This window comes from Pseudonaja textilis, chromosome 1 (genome assembly GCF_049901715.1).
Source record: "Pseudonaja textilis isolate UNSWEBS1 chromosome 1, rPseTex1.2, whole genome shotgun sequence".
NCBI lineage: Eukaryota > Metazoa > Chordata > Lepidosauria > Squamata > Elapidae > Pseudonaja > Pseudonaja textilis.
Genome location: NC_141990.1, coordinates 205,531,817 through 205,548,385, shown reverse-complemented (window position 1 = coordinate 205,548,385; position 16,569 = coordinate 205,531,817). Strand labels below are relative to the sequence as shown.

At 37.5% G+C, this 16,569-nt stretch overlaps 1 protein-coding gene across 1 annotated transcript in view; it reads left to right on the top strand.

Annotated features, from left to right (window-relative positions):
- The window catches only part of SPOPL (speckle type BTB/POZ protein like), a 40,038-nt gene extending 25,993 nt beyond the window's left edge, over window positions 1–14,045 (top strand). Inside the window, exons 5-11 of the mRNA XM_026720824.2 lie at window positions 1,637–1,764; window positions 5,054–5,231; window positions 5,311–5,366; window positions 8,055–8,177; window positions 8,801–8,943; window positions 9,030–9,083; window positions 10,050–14,045. Of these exons, the coding sequence (XP_026576609.1) occupies window positions 1,637–1,764; window positions 5,054–5,231; window positions 5,311–5,366; window positions 8,055–8,177; window positions 8,801–8,943; window positions 9,030–9,083; window positions 10,050–10,194 (827 nt within the window). The 3' untranslated portion in view covers window positions 10,195–14,045. The remainder of the gene's footprint in view (window positions 1–1,636; window positions 1,765–5,053; window positions 5,232–5,310; window positions 5,367–8,054; window positions 8,178–8,800; window positions 8,944–9,029; window positions 9,084–10,049) is intronic.
- Window positions 14,046–16,569: the final 2,524 nt, after the last annotated feature.

Genomic DNA, 16,569 nt, shown 5'->3' with positions numbered 1-16,569 from the left:
TTCCTTCCTTCCTTCCTTCCTTCCTTCCTTCCTTCCTTCCTTCCTTCCTTCCTTCCTTCCCCTCTACTTTGCAATATCCGCCTCAAATTTTTAAGCTGACGTTTGTCTAGTTGACAGTTACAGGGAATTTGTTTATATAAATTCTGTGTTCCTTTTTTTTAAAGTCACTTTGTAGGTATGATTGGGAAAGTATGATGCTGCTGCTGTCTGTAAAGCTGCTAACATCTGTAATTTCCATTTAATTAATATTTGTAGGATCTGTCAGTTTGTGACTACTGAGACGGCTGTACAGTTGGCTCCTTGATGTGTCTTACTTGGGGTGTTTTTAACAATCTCTTCTGCATTCAAATCAAAGGGCAGGATGAGGTCTCAGGTAAGCCAGGCAGCCTGCCGTCTGGGTTAAATGAGGCCTCATTCTGTCCTTTGATTTGTGGGCAGAATGCTGTTGATTGTCCTATTATGGACCTTTCTTATTTTTCTCTCCTGTTTCTTAAAATATACCAGTATAAATCAGTGGTGTTGACGCATTGTGCCCTGTGATGGACATACTCGGCTGCTTGAAAGACCTATTGGTGGCTCATGAATCTGCACAGTGGATACAGTTACTGGGCTGGGTTCAGTTCATTCTCCCATGTATTAAAATAACCATTTCACAGTCAAGAGCCTTTTCTCACTGAGCTTAGCTTCTCTAGAACTGGCTCCCACCGGAGTGCCATAGGTTGCTGGTGGATGATAAATAACGTTACTGCTATTGTAACTATCATAAACAGCAGTACTGTTTTTTTATAACGTAGCGTTCCTCCACTTGACACCTTCCAGGGTTTTGGTACCCAGGCCAGGATTGTGAGAGCTGATCTCTAGTTTGACTGGAGAACAGCGGGATAGAAAAGCCTGCACAACCTTTGTAAAATGACTGCGTACATTTTCTAGGTAACGTGTTCATTACTGACTAATTGATATCCAAATATTACCAAATACTTTTAAGGTTACAGATAGTTATAACACTTCATTTTGCAATTACAACAACTCTAAAAAAAGCAACTTATGACTGTGTTTCACACTTGTGACGATTGCAGCATCAAAATTTGAATGCTTGGCAACTGACTCATATTTATGACGGTAGCAGTGCCCTGGGGGTTATGTGATCAGTTTTGGGGACCTTCTGACAAGCAAAGTCAGTGGGGAAGCCAGATTCAGTTAACAGTTATTTTACTAATTTAACAACTGCAATGATTCACTTAACCACTGGGGCAAGAAAGATAAATAAAATGGGGCAAACTCACTTAAGTGTCTCACTTAGCAACAGAAATGTTGAGCTCCATTATGGTTGTAAGCCAAGGACTATATATTTTTAAAAGCCAGCCTGGGTCTTTATAACCAAAAATATTTACCTCTACATTTTATTTCTGTGTGGTTGGCAATTGAATCAAATGGCTGGTAATATATATTAAACTCTGTTCAATGCACAGCAAGTGGGACAGTTTCTCAGCCAAAAATGTATTCATGGATACATAGATTGCTATTAATAATATAATGACTTCAACTCAGTAGGAACCTTGGATTTCATTTCTCATCTGTAATTATTTTTAAATGTCTTTTAATTGAATATACTCCTGTTTTATTTATTTACGACTAGAAAGCCAAAGAGCATATCGATTTGTTCAAGGCAAGGACTGGGGTTTTAAAAAATTCATTCGAAGAGACTTTTTACTTGAGGAAACTAATGGTCTTTTACCAGATGACAAGCTTACGCTATTTTGTGAGGTAGGTAATCAATCTGTGCTTTTTAAAATAGAATATTGGTTTCCATGGCTATGAATGAGCAATGAGGAGAGCTTTAAATGTTAAGTTTATCCCTTCTGTATTAAAGAAACACCCTGATCAAAGGTTTGAACTTAATGGTTTTCTTACGTATATGGTGCAAGATCCATTTTCTATAAATAAGTTGCCCATTAGACACATTGCTATTTACCACAAAATGAAAAGAAACCTGAGGAATACTCCTGTGATTGATGTCTGTCTGTCTATCAGTCAGTCAATCAATGAATCAATAAATCATGGGAGTATTCCAACTCCCACTCCAGCCTCATGAGACTGCATGTTTCTAATGCTTCACTTTATTCTACATTGCACTGGGAACTATCATAGGATCCAACTGGTTCTTCATTGATATATTTTTAAATGAAGTCCAATTGGAAAGTTCTTTAAGTTTTTCTTGAATCAGGCCAGTACTGTTTACATTGGTTGGCAGTAGCTGTTCAAAGATTTGTGTATCTTAATGGCTGCAGACCATATAATCTATTATTTGTGCATTTTGCTTGTTCCTCAATTGTTGACTAGTTTAAGATAAGCCTGAATTTTAAGAATTCACCAAAACAGAAAAGTTTATGTTCTGTAGAAGTGTGACTTTGTAAACTTATGCCATCAACTTTTTTTCCTCAATTTTGGAACTTCTCTTTTTAGTGCTTCAGCTCCTTGGAGAGATAAGGATAGCTTAAATCACTGGTGTCAAACTCACCGTGTCACTTTGCTGTCACTTTGCATGAAATGTGACATTTCATGACATTTTTCCTATTCGCAGAACTGAGGTGGGCATGGCCTATGCGTGATACATTCGGCCTATGGGCCTCCAGTTTGACACACCTGGTTTAAAGTGACCAGAACTTTGAATGCAAAGTTTTAAACGAAAAAATAGTTGATTTCCATAATGAATGTGTAACGATCATGGTGATCCTGGACCTTTCCTGATTCGCTTACCTACCAAGAAAACAGAGAGGAACAGTTATGGAATACGTTTTAAGAAGATGGAGTTTCTGATTCACAAGTTTGATGTGCTAGAATTAGTAATTGTGCAGTAAAACTGACAAAATTGCTTTTGTCAAAACAGTTGTAGTTTTTCATTACATTGATAATGCCCTCCATGACATTAAATGTTTAAAAATTCTTCTGACATTCTTCAGATTTAAATCTGTTAACAACATTACAAAATTAAGGTAACTTTTCTCAACAATTCAAATGTTCATGAATGCTTGGAAGAGTGAAAGTTGTTTATATTAATTTAAAAAATCTAATCAGTATAAATGCTCTGATGAAATAGATCCTTGGCTTAAATCAATAAATCACTCTTAATTATATCAGTAACCTAAAATTCAGAAAGACTGCTTATGGTGTTTCCAAATGAAAACTAGTGAAGAAAGTTACGATCCCATTACAGTGAGTGTTAAATATACTTTGGTTGGTTATCACTGCTGTTGGGAACTGATTAGTGGCTTAGGAAGACGATGGATGCTGTAACTGCTAATAAGTTTGCTTTGATCTTTGTATTTACAAGAAATATGTGCAAAAATTTCTTGGCAAGCTTACAACTTAATTATGTGCCATTATATTGTGCATGAAGAATAATTGAAATGTGACCCTTGAGACCAAATGGTAGAAATGTACTGCATCTTATTTTAGTTAGATAGACAATCTAAATTAGCTATGTGATGGATTTGTTGTGAATACAATTATTGCATGGATAAGTGGAGGTAACAAGCCTGAATCTGAAAGGATTCTCATGTCATAAAATATTCCTGAATCAAACAGTTCGACTGCAAACTAAATTTGTTAGAGGCAAATGTTTAATATGGACAAAGGCAAGAAGTGTGCGCAACAGATAAAATCTGTTGTATTGCAGTGGTTTTGATGCATTGATTCAGGAGCATCCAGTCTTGCATTTGTTTTCTTAACTCCTTTTGGAGCTTCAGTTATTGTTTGCAAACTGATCATAGTTAGCTTTAAAATACCAAGTAGTCCTTATTTAATGACAACTGGTTCAGCAATTGTTCAAAGTTATTACAGCGCTGAACATGGAGATTTATGGTCTGTATTCATACTTGCGTGTGTTGCAGCATCCCCATGCTCACATGATTGTAATTTGGGGACTTGGCAACCAACTTACAATTACTCTGATTGCAGCTAGGGTTATGCAGTCGTTCTTTGCTACCTTCATTGCGAGTTTCTGACAAGCAAAGTCAGTGGGAAAATCGATAGAAGGTTGCAAGTGAAGTTGCGCTTAACAATCACACAGGATTCATTTAATGACAGCAATCAGAGCTCCTGCAACTGCCATAGGTTGGTGCAGTCATATAACTCATACTTTAGAATCATGTCACTTAGCAGTAATTGATAAGCAAGGATTATCTGTAGCTCCTCATTTTTGCTATTGAGATGATTGTTGTTTTCTTTTTGAAAATCTGGTATTTAGTGCAACTATGGCAAATAGTGGGGAGGAATAAGGCAGGCACCCTGGAAGAAGAGCATTAACCCTTCATTTCCAATAACCTCAGATGAATGCAGATTAGTAAAGGCAGAGAGGCTTTGTGTGTGCACAGAGGTCTGTAGTTGTATGTATTTGATGGAATCTGAATGCACATACATAAGGTAGTCCTTCGCTTATTACCTTTTAATGACCGTTCAAAGTTACAACAGTTTTAAAAAGCTACTTACACCCATCTTTGAAGTTATGACTGTTGCTGCGCATGTCTTTCCAAGGTCACATGACACAGTCACCATAAGGACAGAAATTCAGTTTATTGTTTTCGCTCCTGAAATAATAATTTGGCTATCATTTGGTAGCCACCTATATTAGGTTAGATTATTTGCGCCTATGTGCGTGTTTGCCCACTGCTCGCGCAACACCGTCCCCTCTCCACCTCCATACCAGTCTGCAAAGCTGAAAAGATTGGGGAACTCTGTGATACAAGATAAAACAATTATATTGTATATAGTGGTGTTAGATACAATTAGGAGCAGATTTCAAACAATCTGTTAAAAATATTCATTTCTTGCTTTTACTTAATATGCTGATAGTACAATACATGTTGAGTTGTATTTGTCAGATTGGTTTATTGGTCTATTTTATTTTTCTAGCTAAATATCATGATTTGGGGGCATCAGAAATACTTATCAGTAGTTTGGAATGAAATGAAACTAGTTGCCTAATGTATGCATTATTGTCGTATGAGAACCTTAACATTACAGTTATTGATATATTATTTACTGTTTTGATTAGGTAAGTGTGGTCCAAGACTCCGTGAATATATCAGGACTATCCAGTACAAACACCTTAAAAGTACCCGAATGTCGACTCGCTGAAGATTTAGGCAACCTCTGGGAAACCACAAGATTCACAGATTGCAGCTTTTATATAGGAGGGCAAGAGTTCAAAGCTCATAAATCTATCCTTGCAGGTATCTCTTACTTCTGTCTTGTTTCATCATTTTTGTTACAATCTTGACCTACTACTAACACTCAAGTTTCTTCCCACAGCTCGTTCACCTGTTTTTAATGCCATGTTTGAACATGAAATGGAGGAAAGCAAAAAGGTGAGTGGAGCACTGCTTCCATTTCTGTGGAATGATATCCTAAAGCAGGGGTCACCAACCTTTTGGACCTGAGGGACCACCAAACTCATAATTTTAAATCCCGGGGACCACTAATATGAATTTTGATTGACATTGGCTTGCTGACATTGGATGGGGGTGGGTGGGAGGGGGGAGAGAGAGAGGTCTGATCTAACCTCCCTCCCTGCCTGCCTCCCTCCCTCCCTTCCCCCCCCCCACACGCACGCACACACACACACACTCAGAGGCAGGGGTAGGATTCAAATTTCTTAACTGATTTTGTGGGCGTGGCCTAATTGTGAGTGTGGCTTGGTCATGTGACAGGCTTGGCATGGCTTGTATGTAAATATTATAAATATTTATGTAAATATTGAATATTTTTTTATAAAAAGAGCAACTTTTACCCAAAATCAGGCAAAGCAGGCAGGTAGATTGAGTTGCTCACAGAATCACAGATTCATTCAGAGATCTGTGAGATCGACTAGCTGAGCCTGTCACATAAAATTTGCTAGCAAGTAAATTCACAAAATTAACTCATAACACACATATATATAAATATTGCATTTTTTATTAAAAAAGAGCAACTTTTACCCAAAATCAGGCAAAGCAGGCTGGCAGATTGAGTTGCTCACAGATTCACATAGAGATCTGTGTTTCTGCCATCGGCTAGCTGAGTCTGCACTGCTTCAGTCCTAAGGAAGGTTGTAAAGATCTAAAGATTAGCTAGAAAGCAAGAAATCCAATGATTTTCTGCTTTCTAGCTAATCTAAATCTCCCGGCACAGCAGAACAGCTGATGGTCGGAAAAAGGAAAAATAGCAACTTAGCAGGCAAGTTTGCCAGGTAAGGAGTGAGTGGGCGGGGAGGGTTCCCGCGGGCCATGTGGGTGGCGCAGCCTTGTGTTCCTGCGCAGGTTAATTGCTTTGGGTGGTGCTCTGGGAATGACATTTCTCTGCAGACCACCAAAAATTTTTCGCAGACCACCAGTGGGCCACAGCCCACCAGTTGGTGACCGCTGTCCTAAAGGACCTTATCTTTGAATCAGCATAAGATGACAGAAACCAAATCAGTCAGTTAAATCAGCCCCCAATCTGTCTGGCAGCAGGGACCGGTTTTGAAAGAAAAATAGTCTTCCACAGACCAGGGGGAAGGGGGATGGTTTTGTGTGCAACCTAGATCTCGCATGCACTGATGAAGCTTTGCTCACTTGACCACCGCTTTCATAGCCCAGTTCCTAACAGGCCACAGACTGGTACCAATCTGCAGCCCAGGTGTTGGGGAGTGCTGGGTTAAATGAAAACAACAACTCGAGCCAAATAGTATTTCCCAGTTTATTTGAACAATGCATTTAAAAATATAATACTATGGGGAGTGTTACAAATGTGTGACACATAAAATAAAAGTGTTTTGAGGATGTTGTGGATATTCATTTGCAGGTAGGAATCACATGATTCCTTTGGGTGTGTTAACTGGAACCCTGACACTTGGAGCATCTGTTATAAAATTGGCCTTTCTGGATTGAATATGCCAATATCTCAAGATATGGAAAGCATGAGTTGTCTGTCAAAACTATCCTGTCTATGGAGAGTTTCAATCATCCGGGTCATGGTTGTCCCAAAGGTGTTTTTCAAAAGGCAACTTGGGGGTTTTTCTTAAAAATATTTTGCTTCATATCCAAGGAGCTTCTTCAGTTCTGAAAAAGCTTCTTGGATGAGAAGCAAAACATTTTCAAGGCGAAAAAAACCCAAGACATTCCAGTTGCTGTTGGAAAATCATCTCTGGGATACTCTGACTCCTGTACTTCGTTAGGAAGAAATAATTGATCCATCAGAATAAAATTGGTTTCATAGTCCTCTGTATTGTTGCCTCTTTTGAACTGCTTTCCCAAAGGACCTCAGTTGGTCCTATTGAGGGTTTTTTGTTTTTTTATCATTTCTTTGGCCAGGCATTGTCAAGCCTTCAGCGGCTATTGTCTTATAACATTTTTTAAATTTAAAGCTAGCAGGTTGCTTGAAGCCTGAAACAGATTTGTAAGTGTAGTAAATGTAATATTGGAACTACATGTAAGGTAGGAAGAGCAGTATGAGAATTTTGCAAACAAGCTCTAGTTCAGGGGTGTCAAACTCAAGGCCTGCAGGCCGGATTTGGCCCACAATGTGTCCGGCCTGCAATGTGGTTGGATCTGGTCCGTGGGGGCCATACTGGTCTACCCAATACAAAGAGGAAAGATCAGTCCAGCATACCTTCAGCCCAGTCTCCCCAGTGCGGAAAGGAAACACTCCAGCAGTTTGGGAGTGGTGTCAAGCTGGCCACATCCACCTGTTGGCCACATCCGCCTGGCCCCTCAAGGTCAACCACAGCCCTGATGTGGTCCTCAATGAAATTGAGTTATACACCTCTGCTCTAGTTCAACTTTTGACTCATTTATTTTCTACTTCTTTGACTTGTTTATTTGAATCCAAATGGAGCACCATAGCAGCTTCTAAATTTCTACTTGATTTCATGGGAAAAGTGTCACTACCTGAGATTGAAGGAACCCAACAATAGATTTATTTAATATTATCAGCAGGAATAGTGGGGGCATAATGTGTTTTGTCGCTACGTTATAAAAGGTGGTTTATAATGCTTCAATTAAAAATCATAACAAGATTTTTTCTGATTTGTGTGACAGAATTGTGTAGAAATAAATGATGTAGATCCTGACGTATTTAAAGAGATGATGAGATTCATTTATACAGGCAAGGCTCCAAATCTTGAGAAAATGGCTGACAGCTTGTTGGCAGCAGCAGATAAAGTAAGTAAAGAAAAACTATAGAAGTGTTTTACTATTTGTTTTAACAAAATTTAGAAAGAATTCATTTTGAATTTTTCTTGCATTCAGGAATGCTATCAATACACTGAGTAAAGAAAGATCAGAAATTATATAAACATGTTTTATACTATTAGTGAAAAGCTGTTATCCATTATTTTGGGCAATGTTTGGAGAACTGAGGTAGATAACCACCCAGACATGTAGTTGTCTATTAGGAAAAAAGAAAGATCTTTTCAGACCTCCTGTTGTCATAATTTCCTCTTTCTAGGATATTACAGTAGCAGACTAAAGTGAAATGGCTAGAGATTAATATTTTTATTGGTGTTTCAAATTTGGAGAATTAACATGCTTTAATTATTAATAATGGATCAATACACTTACAGACTTAGCATGTCTCTTGCCAGATAATTAGCCCTGGGAATTATTGTTCCTAACGTGAATTCATTGAGGGTAGAGCAGTACATCTTCTATCATTCAGATCCTGTAGTTCATTGTAAGGGGTCAAGGATTTCATAGTTTCTACTTGGCATTTGTATATTAGAGATGTCTATTTTTCTGACTGAAGCAGGATTGAATATGTGCAAACCATTTTTCCCTCTGGTCAGTATGCACTTGAACGGCTGAAGATCATGTGTGAAGAAGCTCTGTGTAGTAACCTCTCAGTAGAAAATGTGGCAGACATTCTGATTCTCGCAGATTTGCACAGTGCAGAACAGTTGAAAGCACAAGCAATAGATTTCATTAACAGGTATCTCATTTGTTTCCTTGAAAAATATTTCTCCTTTGAAGGGAACACTTCAGAGAGATAATATTTGAGTATTTTCTTATGCACAGGTGCAGCGTTCTTAGGCAGCTTGGCTGTAAAGATGGAAAAAACTGGAACAACAGGTATGTACTTTGATCTCGCTTAAGCATTGTCTATAATCTATCTGTGTGTTTGTCTCGATCGCAAGAGATAAGAAGTGGAATAAAGAGTGAGGCTCAGTGCTAAAGTAGAGCATATAACTATTGAAGGGTGCCCTCCATATTTCTGTTACAAATTTCTCCCTGTTTGTTGTGTTTACATATCTGTTTTATATTTGTGTATTTTGTAAACTTGATCAGGAAGCCATCTAAAGATAAATCGATAATATGGCTTTGGAATTAATGGGAGATCCATTGCAGTTCACACATTAAAATGCAGTATTGAATGAAGTACATGAGTGGGCACTCTCCTAGTCTCTTCCCCTAAATATTGCCATCTGATGGGAGGTTTGGCAGGCCTCCACCCTTTTAGTCTTCAGTAAGGCTTTGAAGACTTGGTTTTCCCCTTAAATGTTGGGAGATTAGATGATGGCATGCTAGCACTGATAAGCCCCAGGTTTTTTGTTGCTTTCAATGTTTCATGTGTTTAGTTTTATAGTTTTAATACGGCTTTATGTATTGTTTTAACTTTTGATTGAGAGCCACCCAGAACTTTTGGGAACTATATAAATGTACTTACTTACTTACTTACTTACTTACTTACTTACTTACTTAATTAATAAATAAATAAATAAATAAATAAATAAATAAATAAATAAATAACTTTGCGATTCCTACTCAGAACAAGAGAGGGATTTGCTGAAATGTCAAGCAGCCTTTCAGGTACTGAAAAGTAGTTTTTTGCAAGCCTTGATCACACAAGTTGGCTTTGGTAATCACTGACTAAAAATAAAAAATAAAATGCTTTCATTTTGGTTCCTTATCTTCCTGATATCTCCACTTGGATGTATGTCTTCTTCATCTTAATGTAGCTTGACCTTTGAGTAGACATGCCTGTAGTATTTTGCAAATCTTTTCAACCCATGTTTTGTACCTCTTTTTTCTTTACAGCCAAGCCACAGACATAACGGAAACTGCAGGATGGAAATCAATGATCCACTCTCATCCCCACTTGGTCGCTGAGGCGTTTCGGGCCCTGGCCTCTGCACAGTGTCCGCAGTTCGGCATTCCACGCAAACGGCTAAAACAGTCATGAAATCTTCCATGAACTCTCGGGAACTAATGCCTCCTCGTCCATATCCAGAAGGGGTTTTGCAAACCAACTCCTCAAATATGTGACCCTTCCCTACAGAACAGAACCAGAAAGCTTTTAAAGAATGGATAAATATATGGTTTAATAATCAGCTTTAAATCAGACTGATAATTCTCCAGTTCACTGAAAGGCCTTAATGTCAACTATTCTAGTTCATTTGTGATTTTCCTGTTGTTGTTTTTTAAATGGTGCCTCGTCGTTTTTGACTCGGCTTTGTAGGATTGCACTAGCTCCATAAGGCAGTAATGCTGATCAACGAAGACCGTTTCAAAAGGATCTTCTCTTTTCCTTTCTTTTTTTTTTTTGAAAAAAAATCCCAAAATGAAGTTTATTGGTTGGTCTTATGGTAACTGGATTTCAACTAGCCCCCTGTTAAAAGCACTTGAACTGGCAAACAAGCGCTCCAGGCCAAAATATTGTATTTAGGATGCATCTGCCTATCATCAGAGAGTGCTGTCAGGCATGCGGTGGCAATATACTACTCTGAATATAATTTATTTTTCATTGGTTCAGGTGACTGAGGGAAATATGCAATGTCTTGGCTCAGAAATGTATTTTACTAGTATTTATAAATGCTTACTATGTGAGTGTGCCCATCAGTGGAAAAAAATATAGTATTTTTTTTTTTTGGCCCATGTTGCTTTATGATCCATTGTTCTTTTACCTTGTACTGAACCAGAGTGAGAGTTGGTACGGAGAGGGAATAAGAGATATGTCTTGTGGAAGAAATGGTAATTTCTCAAATAGAATACACGGGAGGTTAAGGATGCTTAAGAGTGACCAAATGTTGATTTCAGAAATGGGCCAAAATGGAATCTCAGTATGCACTTTTAATGTGTAACTTTTGTATGTTGTGTGGTACATATATATTTTGGTTTTGATAAATATGGTACAGTACTTGTGGCCTAACTTTTGAAATACATTAAGATGCCCACAGCCACATGGGATTTAGTTTTGTTACTGCAAACAAGGCGCGCATGACTTAGAGATGCTGATTTTAACTTAATATCTTCTAGTGTTCATGTTAGAATCCATTCTGTTTCCACACTTTTGGGTAGGCTTAACTCTGTTCCCTTATTGTGTGTGCGCACAAGCCTATTGTCACTAGTGAAAATTGCACAGACACACACTTAGCAGGAAGAATAGAAATCTGAAATGTCAGTATGTATAAGCACTGACCTCCTTTTAGCCTTCATTCTTGTACTAGCATTGTGGATGGTATTGAAATTCTGGCTAATGTGAACAGGATCTTACGATAAACCTTGTAAACTGCAACAAAGAAAGGGTTTTTTAAATTATTACTCTAATTATTGTTACTATTATTCAAAATTTAGCTTTAATGCCAACACTTTTCAGTGTGTGTGTTAGCATTGTTTACAATTGGAGGGATTTCTCTGCAAACATGCACATTAGAAATGTTTCATTATCATGGATTTACCTTAATAATGGTGATGTGATATATCTGTTGTGTGGGAAAAATTGCATTGAACCATAAGTAAAGGGAATTTCTTGTGCTTTTGCATAAAAGGTTTTAGGTAGCCCATTTGACTGACATGCTCAATTAATGAAGGTTTCCTTAGTTTTTCAAAAGACATTTCCCCCGTTTTCAGCAGGGAAGTATTAATTCAAAGATCTAAGGCACATTTATGCTGAAAGATTATTATTTTGAATATATGTAAAGAACAGTTGGAGCAAAAAGAAAAAAGAAAAAAAAAGGAGTGCTTCCAAACCAATGCTAAAGCTTGAAACAAATCCCCATTCTGGCTCAACTCTTTCTTTCAGAGAAAAGGTCAGTGCAGAATTTGAACATGCATGCATCCTTGAAGCACAGTTAAAAGGACCATTTTTGTGTTTTCAATGGGCCTGAATATTATTCAGTCAACCAAAGTGGTACAGCAGTGTTCTATCCAGAGATGTGTTATAGTTTGTAATATTTCCAGGAAGTTTCTCTTTATCTAAATTAAGATCATGTATAGGTGGGTGTTCTTACCAGTGAAATTAAAAGAATGTAATGTCCCACAGTGATAAAAGAAGATTTTGCTGCACGATGAACAACATATTCATATAAGCAATTTTGCATTTTGAATCTTGCAGCTATAATATAAAAGTTACTTGAATATTTAATAGAGTGATTGTCCATTTCAGCTTCTTCTGATAGTACTTGATACAGCAGTCAAGAAGAACATCTTATATTATTTTCGTTAAACATTTAAAACATCTTAATAGCACACGTTGTACCAAAAATATCAAGCACTGTGTGATAAGAATGAAGTACTTGTTTAAGACATCAAAATTTACAAGATGTTGCCATAGAGGACCTTAATAGCCAATCGTATGAATTGAACTAATATATTGTTTTACTTGTTGGCTACAGCAAAATACTCAGTAAAGTAAAATTAATGTTGTTTTCTATGGATGTGCTAATCCATCTTTATTTTCTCAAGGAACCACATTCAGTGTTTGCATTCTTCCAAAAGAGCTGGCAAGAACAATCTGTATTTTCCATGTTTCTGTACCTACTGACTGAAATCTGGAAAGTTTGTGAAGATGGGGAGCCCATCCTTACTCCCCGATTTTCAGTTCAAATATCAAACTGCTGTGTTTGGCTTGCCTGTTCTCCTCTCCATTGGCCTTCAGTATCAGACCTCTTTCCCTGACCCCAAAGAGAGCAGCCTGCATGTGTTGTGTTATGGTGTATGGGTTTTGTAAGGTTTGTTTCCTGAAACATGGGGCTTGGATTTCTGCTAAAAGTGATAGAGTTACCATTTAAATGACTTACGTTGATGCTGTTTTTCAATGAAGGAAGCCTCAGTAACTCATCCAGATTTTGGCAGTCCATTTACTGCATGCTGACATAGTGCCCGGTGGTTTTTTGAAATGCAAGCTGATGAAGAAAAAAAATGGAAAGTTGTGTGAGAATTTAGAGAGAAAGACTGGTATAGAGGTGATGAACATTGTATCTGGGCAGCTCATCACAGTTGTTCATCTCCAAAAACTGGAGTTGCCAAATATTTTTTTAAAGATATACTTGTCTCTTGCAGCCAATTTCAGGTTGAAAACAGCTCCGGATATCCTAGAAAGAGAATGATTAAGATGAGGCATAGCTAAGGTATGCGTGCCTGCTTTTGTTTTGTAATTCCTTGATTTCAGTATAGCAATGTGATGAGTAATGGCTATTTGAGAGTAATTGGCAAGGCACTGATGGCTGTATTACAAAGGGGTTCCTTCCAAGTTCAAAGCTAGATACTTTCGTCACGATATTAGGATAACCACTGGGGCATGCTTTGTTTTAAGGCTATAAAAGATTTATTAAACCAATTGATGTGTAGTCCAAATTTAATTTTTATTGACTGGATTGATCTGAATCCTTCCTATGGACTCTAATTAGTTTCAGCGCATAGTACAATTGCATTGATTTTCTTGCTGTTTTGCTTGCAGCAAATGGACTATCTCTGAAATGGATGCACATTATTTTTATCAGTGTTTGTTGTGGTTTGCGTTTATCATACTCTTGTAGTCTAGTTTATGCTGGATTTTGATATGTCCCAATGAAGGTATATTTTTGAATCCTGTTTTGGAATTGAAAGATTGGAAGAATTCAAGCCTGTGCTTAATTGGACATTATCCATATTACCTATCATGTTAAGACACTTGCATCAAACCATCTAGCCTTTTATATCTGCCTGATGTTAACAGTGAAATACTTCAGTGAGATACTTTTTGTACCTTGTTGCTGAAAATATTTTTGCATTTCAGGACATCAAGTTACAATAAAGTTGTTACTTATAAAGAAATATGTGCACATTGATGTCTTTGAGATATTGACTTTGCTACCGTTCAGACTCCCCTAAGAGAGATAAAATGGGCACAGCCTTACAGAGGTTGTAATCATGTTGTTTCAGAAGATGCAATATTTTACTTTCCTGCTTGTGCTGTGTTTTCTTTTTTAAAATTTATTTTGGGGGTGGGGGGAACCCAGCCTATTAATGATAATTTCTTCATGGTTGACTTCCAATTAATGGAATACCCTTCACAAGAATTAAGTCACCATTGCTGTTTATTTATATTGGAAATTTTATGCTGAAATTTTCAGCATAAAGATAATCCAAAGCAAGCTGGCACAGCATCTTACAAATCAGCCACTGATTGGTTACAGAAAATAAAAAGTTGACAAAATTCCACTCAGGTGTTAGGAAAAGGTTTTATTTCCATGCTTCTTTCTATACCTGCAGGAAGACCCTTTTATCATAAAGAGCAGCAGCTGCTCCCTCAGAAAGGCCTGCTTCAATTGTGTGTGTATATATGTGTGTGTATACATGTACATAAACATATATGTATATTTATATATATCTCCCACCTTATTGTTATAATTACATCAAGGTGGCCAACATAGCTAATACTCTCTCTTTATTTCTCCCAGAACAAAAATCCTGAGGTGGGTTGAGCTGAGAGTGTGACTTTCATGTCTAAGGGAACAGGACTAGAACTCATGGCCTATCTGTTTCTAGCCTGGTGCCTTAACCACTAAACCAAACTGGTTCTAAATAGTGCTAGTTTGGTAATATTCTATGCATTAGCCAGTATGACTGGCTGAGGGATTTGGGGAGTTGAAGTCCACAAGTATTAAAGTTGCTAAGATTGGAGACCCTCGGTTTCAATGAAGACTGGATCTCGATTGGATTTTCGCTATGTCGTCTTGGCTTGGGCCTGTTTTCAGTGATGGTAGACGGCCTTCGATTTGTAGAAGGGTGATTGTGGATCCAAGGCATTATTTGTTCATGCAAAATTCTTGGGTAGCATGCTTTAAAGCAGAAGTCCCACACAGCAGAGATCTGTGGCATTTTTCAAGCATGTTGAGGGCATTCTGAGAATAATGGTGTCCATGTTGGGCTCTCTGAATGGAACTATGCTAAGTCTCAGAAAGAAGTGCTTTCAGTTCTAGAATGGCATCCAGGGGAAAAAATTAGGATAGTTTTATTTTTGGTACTTAGACTAGCCTCTTTAACTACTGAAAACAAAAAGAAGACCCAATAGTTGAAAGCAACTATTTAAAGACGATTTAAACTCTACTACAGGAGAAGAGAGAGAGAAACTATTTTACGAGATTAATAACAGGCTCCTACTTTTGACAAGCTGACAGAATTAGAGAATTGAAATTTGATGAATCTTATTTTTTTCCCTGTCATGTAGTTCAATTTTCCTAAATTATTTCTCTAATTAGGTCTAGTGTTTTTGTGAAGGAAGGCCTAATGATAATTAATACATTCTTTTAATTTGCATATTCAAGCTCTGGCATATCTAAAATATGCAGATTTGTTATCAGGGCGAGTCAAACTTCCTTGGTGGGATAAATGGTTGAAATGCACATTTTCCAGATAATGTTCATTACTGATAAGTCCACAAGATTTTCAAACCCAACCTTTTCCCTCAGGTAAATCTATTCACTTGATGAGCAGTTTATTTGGGATTGAACCTATTGAACCTCTTTAATAGTTTATTATAAGGGACTCACCCACTAAGTGAGTTCATTTTTTTATGGCAGTAAATGGAGCTTGTGACTATAAATTATCTCACCTCAAAGAATGTTATCTGTGTGTTTGTTATCATGGATTTGGAGTGAAATTTAGCAATGCACTGCAGGAGTGGAAGGGCTGTTTTTTTCCCACTACAATCTCTTTCTTCCCATTAAAAACCATTCCTCGTGTATCTTTTGAAGCCAAAACTCAGAGCTGCACTATTTGCCCCACTTCTCTCAAACCCCTGTTTTTGTTCTGAGGTAAAATTAACTCTCACTCAAGTTTTTTATTCCTGGTGACTTTGTGTCCAGTTACATGTCATTCTTTTGGCAACATTATAGGAGGCATGTGCCATTGTTCTCTTCTAGGATTTTTTTTCTTATTTCCTCCTAGCTCACCCTATAGCTAAAGTCTCTCCTTGTGGTCTCCTATCCAAGAAACAATCAAATCCAAGTCTACTTAGGTGTTGTTGGTTTGAGGTGAGGCTAAGTGGGCGATGTAAATACCAATACTTCAAAATTTCATTTTATGGTCATGAACCATAACCCTAAACCAACATGTAATTCCCACCCTCTTTTGTGAGCCTTCCAAAATCTTCCAGCTACACTACTAAATTTTTACAGTGCACTTTTTGCATTTTTGTTATAGGAAATCCAGGATAATAAGCAGAATAAAACAGAAGATAACAAAATATAAAGTCCTGCAAATAGAACAACTGTGGGAAAAGAAAGTAAAAGTAGTGCCAAAAGTAATCGGTGCCTTTGGTGCAATCCCAAAACATGTGGAGCACCACTTGAGCACT